Genomic DNA, 7,766 nt, shown 5'->3' on the forward strand with positions numbered 1-7,766 from the left:
TTACTGTTCAGGACTCATTATTAATAGCTATAATTAGCATCAAGCTACACCCCTTACAAAAAAGAATCCTACAGGAATCTTGCAGGATTAAAGTTTTTCTGCAGGATGTTTGCTGGTATCCCGCAGGAATGGTGAAATCCTGTAGGACACATTGACAAACTGTGCAGGATATTCCATTAGGGTTTAGAAGGGAGCCTTCTCTACAATAGAAACATACAAGAATGTCCAGCACACTTGCTGCATAAGGGAAAAATCCTGCAGGATTGTATAATTCCTGAAGGACTGCTGAACACCTACTGCAGAAATAAAATAAAGTTCCCAAGAACTTAATCTATCCTGCTAGAGAACTTCTTATTTCCTGTAAATGGAAAAAAAAAAAAAAAATCTGCAGGTTATGTAGTTAACAAAATTCATTTTTAAAATGTAGATCTTATCTGAGTGGGGAAAAACATGCTGCATAAACATTCTTTCTGATGTCTTTTAGTAGATAATGTAGGCATGCTCATTTTAGAATAATAAGACATTTTAGTCATAAACGACTCGATGTTTTAATGAATTGGTTGTATAAATTAATGAGTCATTCAATGAGTCAGTTTACAGAAAGGGCAGGTAAATGAATCTTTTTTGAGAAAAGATTCGATTCACTAAGATGACACACATTCAACCGTCACCAACCGTCATGTGGCTGTAGCAGTATAGTCCCACTTTTATTAAATAATTTCTTTAATCGTTATGGTATACTAAATTACTGTTCTGTTAGCTCGCTTACTAGCAAACACGGCTAATTTTATTATCTAGACACAGCGGTTAACATAATGTTAGTTCGCTTACTATTAAACATGACTAATTGTAATCTACACACAGCGGTTAGCGTAATGTTAGCTTGCTTACACGGCTAATATTTTTATTTACAATTTTTTTTTTTATTATTCTGTATTTTTTAAAGGTGTGAATTGCAACGGCTTGGAAACTTTACAGATTGCATAATTCATTATGTGACATAATTTCAGTAAATCAAATCATTCATTCATTCATAAAAATACTTTGCTTTTGTTGTGAAGTTATTTATATCCCTGTAGTCACAATGTCCTGCACAATAGTCCTGCAGGAAGTGTGTGTGTGTGTGTGTGTGTGTGTGTGTGTGTGTGTGTGTGTGTGTGTGTGTGTGTGTGTGTGTGTGTGTGTGTGTGTGTGTGTGTGTGTGTGTGTGTTCGTTAAATAGACCTGCAGGGTATCATTCCTGCATTTAATTATTTTCCTTCATAGAATTCCTGCAGATATTTCTACAGGAAAATGAGCTGAAAATCCTGTAGGATCTGCATAATATTCCTGCAGGATTCCTGTGTTTGGTTTGTTTTGGGGTTTTTTGTTTGTTTGTTTGTTTGTTTTTTAAGGAACAGTACAGTTTATGAGATTAATACTATTTTTTTTTTCTCAAAACTGATTTTAAAACCCTGAAAGTGTGTTTGTAATTGCTTCTGATTTCGATTGAATGTGGATTTTAATCATACAATGAGGCAGCAATAATAAAATAAAATATTTTATTAAAAGATAATAAAAATCTATAGCTTAAACTAAATGCTACATCTGCTTAGCAGTTCTCATAAATAAATAATAAAGGATGCTTATATATTTATTTATTTATTTAAAACAAAGGATATACTGTCAATCATGTATTTCTTGGTTTCATGTTTCATCTGCAGAAATGTGTCTGTTATTTATACAGGATATTCGTCATGCGGAAGGTGGGAGTTATGAGCACGCATATGATTGACGGATCTGTAGCAAATCATTTGTCTGTTAGTCATGGTCGTCTATCCCGGTATCCAGACAGATGGAAAGCTACTACACCATGCTAATCAGATCGCATAATTTAGTCGAAATTGTACAGAAACGATTATTCTGCCTAAAGAAATGTAAAGTAAACGTGGGAATCCATTAATATGTCTCCAAATGTGCACACTTTTGGACTAAAAGCCATAATGGACATTGTTTAGCGAAGCCCTGTGATCACAAATAAACGAAAATAGACTCGACTGGATATGTATGTGTCTCGTTATTTCATTTGAAATGTCAAAAATTACCCGTTTGATTTTGCATCTTTTATTGTGTACTCTTGACAGAAATTACTGTCAATGTAACTATAAATAACCCTCAGTTATTTAAATTATTACATATTAAATTAAATTAAATTAAATTATTACATTAATTAATTAGTTCTTAATTTATTAAGAACCTTATAAACCCTTAGAACAGTCCAGCCGCCGGAGTCATCGCGCAGGCGCAGTGCGGAAACTTCCGTATTTGAGAATTCGCGAACCGCTGCATACGTTTAGCCCCTCTCCCTTGCCGTAGCCTCGGTGGACTGCACTGGGAAGGCACTATAAGACCGTTAACCACACAAAGACCTCGACAAATACAAATGCAGATACGTAATAAAGATGTGTGTGTATATTAACCTTATCTGGTGTGTGCATGTGTTTTTTGGGGAGTAAACTGTAGGGTTAAGTGACGTGTGTATTCAATGGTATTAAATTATATAATCATGGAAAATAAGAAAAATATTTCACAATACAGATGTCTTAAGTGCCTGAGCTTTATGCTATAGTTTTGCATATTATATTTAAGTGACTGTTTCCCTTCCCAAAAATCCTGTCTTGGACCCAACCTGCCCAAAACAAGGATGGGCCCTAGTCAAAGCTGCTGCTAGTTCTTCACACTGGTAGTCTTTTGGATATTTTGTGTATTTCATCATTTCGTGATAATTCCTTTTAGCTTTGGGCCAGGGTTGAGGTATATGCCATTCATCTTAAATTCTCTATTACCTACTAAGATCTACGAGATAGTGCCAAACTGCATTCTTTGTACTGCTACATTTATAACCCTAAAAAGCAGGAGATTGTAGAGAATTACCACATGCAGCAGTTAAATGACAAATGATGCAAATCAGATTATGTAAACAAGTATTGGTTACCATCACTAGGAGGTTACCACATATAACTTAGTAATTCGCTTGCAACTGTGAGAGAAGATGAATAATTAGCAAATAATTTAGATTGATGCAAGCAAATATTACTACCACTAAAATTAAGGGGGTCGTAACATGATTTTTCATGTTTTTCTTCTGTTTGGGAGTGTAATGTACCTGTTTGTGCATGCATAAGGTCTGCAAAGTCCCAAAACTCTTTTTTCCCCCAAAGGGATTTATTCTATCTAATAGAGAGCCCTGCTCCAGACCTGCCCGAAACACGTCGTTCAAAGTCCATATTTACTTCTGTAATTGCTCTACGTCACAGAAAGCACTATTAGCATAATCCTGCCCAAAGGCAGCCACAGAGAAAGAAAGCAAGGCTTCAGTGAATTCAGGCGCCATGTCACAAAGATGCTGTGTGTTTCTGTGCAAAAGCAAAACCTTTGTTTAGCCTTCCAAAAATGGAAGAAATCAGTGATTACTGTTTATTTGTGACACTGTTCCTGAGCAGTACAACCCAAGCGTTTGCTTGTGCACAGCGCATTTTACGGAGGACAGCTTCCTGAACCTAGGTGAGTACAAAGCAGGCTATACACAAAGGTTACTCCTGAAAAGTGGGGCGATTCCCACTTTGCTCAGACAATCTTGTGCTTCTGAATCAGAACCTGTAAGTGTGTTTGATTATTTTATGAAGTATCTGCTATTGACTGTTCAAATGCTGAGGTTTGTGTTGTGGCTCAGTTGTAGACTAACGTGCTAGCTAAAATTTGCTAAGTTGCCTCACTTTTGTAAGTTTGTTTATATGTTGGTGGTCTGAAAGAAGCAGAAAACAAAATGTCCAGGTTCTCTGGCAGAAAAACAGCCTGAAAACATTAGACACACCACCTTATTTAATTGTGGGACTGAGGTACTTTTCCATATGGCTACCTCTCTGTATGTGCCAAAACCACCTCTAATGTTTATTGCCACAAGCTCTATTTTGGTTTCATCTGAACATAGAACCCAGTCCCATTTGAAGTTCCAGTAGTGTCTGGCAAATTGAAGATGTTTGAGTTTGTTTTTGGATGAGAGTAGAGGATTTTTTCTTCAAACCCTTCCATACAACTTGTGGTGATGTAGGTGACTTCGGATTGTAGTTTTGGAGACTTTCTGACCCCAAGACGCAATTAACTTCTGCAATTCTCCAGCTGTGATCCTTGGAGATTTTTTGGTCACTTGAACCATCCTCTTCACAGTGCATTGAGACAATATAGACACATCCAATTCCAGGTTGATTCATAATATTTCCAGTTGAGTGGAACTTCTTAATTATTGCTCTGAACTTGGAAATGGGCATTTTCAATGCTTGTGCTATTTTCTTATAGCCACTTCCCATTTTGTGAAGCTCAACAACCAATTGATCACATCACAGCTATATTCCTTGCTCTTACCCATTTGTTATGTATGTCTAAGGGAATTTGTCCTGTGTGTTACCTCATATTTATACCCCTGTGGAAAGGAAGTCATGGTTGAACAATTTCCTGTTCCTAATCACCCAGCTGTACTAAAAATTTTTTTTAAAGATCATTGGGAAAATATATTTTTCTCATATGATTTCATAAGGGTGCCAATAATTGTGGCACACCTATATTTAACAAATATATCTTTTGGTTAAACCTGTGTTGTTGGCAATTGTTTGATATCCATGAGAGCAGAGTATTTTTGTGAATTTATTGAACAAAAGTTGAAAAGGTTAAACAATAGACAATTTTCACAGCCTTCATTGCTCATATTTACCAAGGGTGCCAATATTAGTGGAAGGCACTGTAGATGGCATTGTGATGTAAGAAATATCCTTGCAAAGAAAAATAATGTGAAGAAAATAGTATCAACCTAGCACATAACATGGTGAAATGCAACTACATATGCTTTCCACATGGGATCATATATTACTCACATAATTATATGTGAAATGCATGTGACTTTTTTTAAATGAAACTTGGACGCCAAAGTAAAGGTTTGTGAGACCAACTTCTCTTTAATCATATATGAATGGCTAGTGTTGAAATCCATCTGCAAAGTGGTATTGGTATGGTGGGACATGTTTATATCCATTGTGTAGTTCCAGTTTTCTGCCCTTTTCCTGTATATACTCCTTTCAATTCAGACAAACGAGTTGAAAATATAAAGCTGAAGATTTTCTGCTTTCAGGCACATTTACTTTCTGATGTGCCTACTAGGACACCTCTTTAAATTATACCAAGTTGAAATCTGTGAAGTATCACAAAAATAATAAAAGGTTGTATATGTTTCTATGTGAGGGAAGTTCCTCCTCTGGGAGACATAAATGTCTAGTCTCTACACAGACCAGGTCCCCACCCTAGGATAACTACATACAAATTTGCCTGACACAGACATATGGTCCTATTTATAGAGCTGGTGTGGTACAACTCGGTACAACAGTTGTCTACTTTTCATAGCAGTTCAAGTGGGAAAGTTTGACGGAGAAAGAAGGACACAGAAACAAGGCTGGGAAAAAGTTGACATTTTCTTCTATCTTCCTAACATTTTTGAAAGGCACTTATCCAGTTTTTGGAGTTCTTCTATGGCATGGATAAGAAACTTCTGCAATCTTCTTTATTTTAAAGGGAACTACATTGGCAAGACCTTTAAGTTGGCAGGTGAAGCTTTTATATATATATATATAAATGTGTATATATATATGTGTATATATATATATATATATACACACACACACACCAAGGGTAATTTACTTAGCATAAATTTGGTGAACATCATGAATGTTACTTTCACTTATATCAATATATAGTCAAAGGTACTTAATATATTGACGAGAATGACAATTTTACATATCAATTTAATATTATAAAGTTATTTGTAAGACCTATGAAAAAAAATTACTCATGTTTAGAGGCAAACACAATACAAGAACTAAAAATCTGATCCTACACACCAGATCACAAAGTGTGGCAGGAAAGCACTGAAGGAGATTGGTAATTAAAGGGCATCTAAAAAAAGCTGGACAGAGGGCGAGGCTGTGGAGGCACAGTAACTCTGAGTCTACAAGAAGAGCTGTTTAAATCCATCCAGACTGCACCACAAGGATCTGCTCATGGATCCATATGGAGGCCACTACCTGAACCGAGAGGCAGTGCTGTCTGTACTGGGTATGGCTCGCATGTGCCAACTGATACTGGGCTGCACCACCATGGCTTTGGTGGCCCACAGCGCAGGCTTCAGTGCCACCTATGGTACCTTCTGCATGTTCGTGTGGTGCTTCTGTTTCGCCATGACATTAATGATCTTCGTGCTCGATGTGGTTCGCCTGCATGGCTGTGTGCCTATCTCCTGGGACAATTTCACTGTGGCCTTTGCCATGCTTGCCACATTAATGTACATCACAGCTTCTGTTGTGTACCCTGTGTACTTCCTCAGCAATGATTGCCTGGCCAAAGACTGTGAAGTGCGCAATTACCGCATTGCTGTTACCGTGTGCTCCAGCATCTGTTCTTTTGCCTATGGTGCCGAGGTCCTCCTTACACGGGCCAAGCCAGGCCACGTGGTGGGTTACATGGCCACCATGTCAGGCCTGCTCAAGGTAGTTCAGGCCTTCATTGCTTGCATCATCTTTGGTGCTTTGGCAAACGACAGTGAGTACCATCGCCACATTCCCACGCAGTACTGTGTAGTGGTCTACAGTCTATGCTTTGCCATCACAGTGGTGGTGGTGGTCCTGACTGTCTCAGGCAGGACTGTAGTTCTGAGGCTGCCCTTTGATCGCTTTGTAATTACATACACCTTCCTGGCATTCCTGCTGTACATGAGTGCTGCTGTGGTGTGGCCTGTCTTCAGTTTTGATAAGAAGTATGGCTCTCCTGGGCGACCAGATGATTGCCCCCAGGGAAAATGCCCATGGGACAGCAAGCTGGTGGTGGCAGTGTTCACGTTTGCCAACCTGGTGCTCTACTTCATCGACTTACTGTACTCTCAGAGGATCCGCTTTGTCTCACAGACAGCAGCCTAAATAGCATGTTTTATCTGAAAAGTTTTACTACATAGACTGTGTGTTTTAATACATACATCTGCACTGTGTGTATCGCTCTCTCTTTCTCTCTCTCTCTTTCTCTCTCTATCTATATCTATATACATAAATGTTAGTCCAAAATAATGTTAAATAGTTAAAATACTCATTCTGATATTAATATTCTGAACTAGACTTACTGAGCACCCTCTTATGAGCTCAGTAAGTGGTTATCCTGTTCGACTGAAGTGACCTCTATGACTGCTTGCATGTGATGGAAATCCTGTGATAGCTTAATTTTCATGTATGCCTTTCAATGTTACTTAATAACATGATTTCAGCTGCAATCTTGAATTTATAAAGCTTTCCTCTCTACCACTTTGTTATACATGACTCTACATGAAATCTATTAAATATATCTATTGTACTGCTAGTTAACTGTGTTTAAATGTGGAATAAAACAAAGTGGTATGTTATCCATTAAGGTGGTATAATTTTTTGGATTTAACTTTTGTGGGTTTCACTAATTTAACTGATAAAGGTTTGATTGTTTTAGTAAATACATGTTTCATTAATATACATTAATAGATGCATTACATGGATAAATACATATATGAAGATACAGTATGTTTCATTAACAGATGCATTTCCAAAACTATTGTTGACCATTTCCAGTCTGAAATTAGTAAAAAAAAAAAAAAAAAAAAAAAAGGGCTTAATACATATTTGGTTTATATATTTATACTAGATAAATCTGAATATATTCAAGAATTT

At 37.1% G+C, this 7,766-nt stretch overlaps 1 protein-coding gene across 1 annotated transcript; it reads left to right on the forward strand.

Annotated features, from left to right (window-relative positions):
* The first annotated feature begins 5,108 nt into the window (after window positions 1-5,108).
* Window positions 5,109-7,455, forward strand: LOC128622573 (myeloid-associated differentiation marker-like protein 2). Its single transcript, XM_053649196.1, has 2 exons — window positions 5,109-5,631; window positions 5,928-7,455. Exon 2 carries the CDS (start codon window positions 6,084-6,086, stop codon window positions 6,993-6,995), a length of 912 nt encoding a protein of 303 aa, XP_053505171.1. The 5' UTR covers window positions 5,109-5,631; window positions 5,928-6,083; the 3' UTR covers window positions 6,996-7,455.
* The last annotated feature ends 311 nt before the right edge of the window (window positions 7,456-7,766 follow it).

The sequence above is a fragment of the Ictalurus furcatus genome, chromosome 2 (genome assembly GCF_023375685.1).
Source record: "Ictalurus furcatus strain D&B chromosome 2, Billie_1.0, whole genome shotgun sequence".
NCBI lineage: Eukaryota > Metazoa > Chordata > Actinopteri > Siluriformes > Ictaluridae > Ictalurus > Ictalurus furcatus.

Bases quoted from the DNA above. Each gene is read 5' to 3' on its own strand.
- LOC128622573 (XM_053649196.1), top strand. From the start codon at position 6,084: ATGGATCCATATGGAGGCCACTACCTGAACCGAGAGGCAGTGCTGTCT.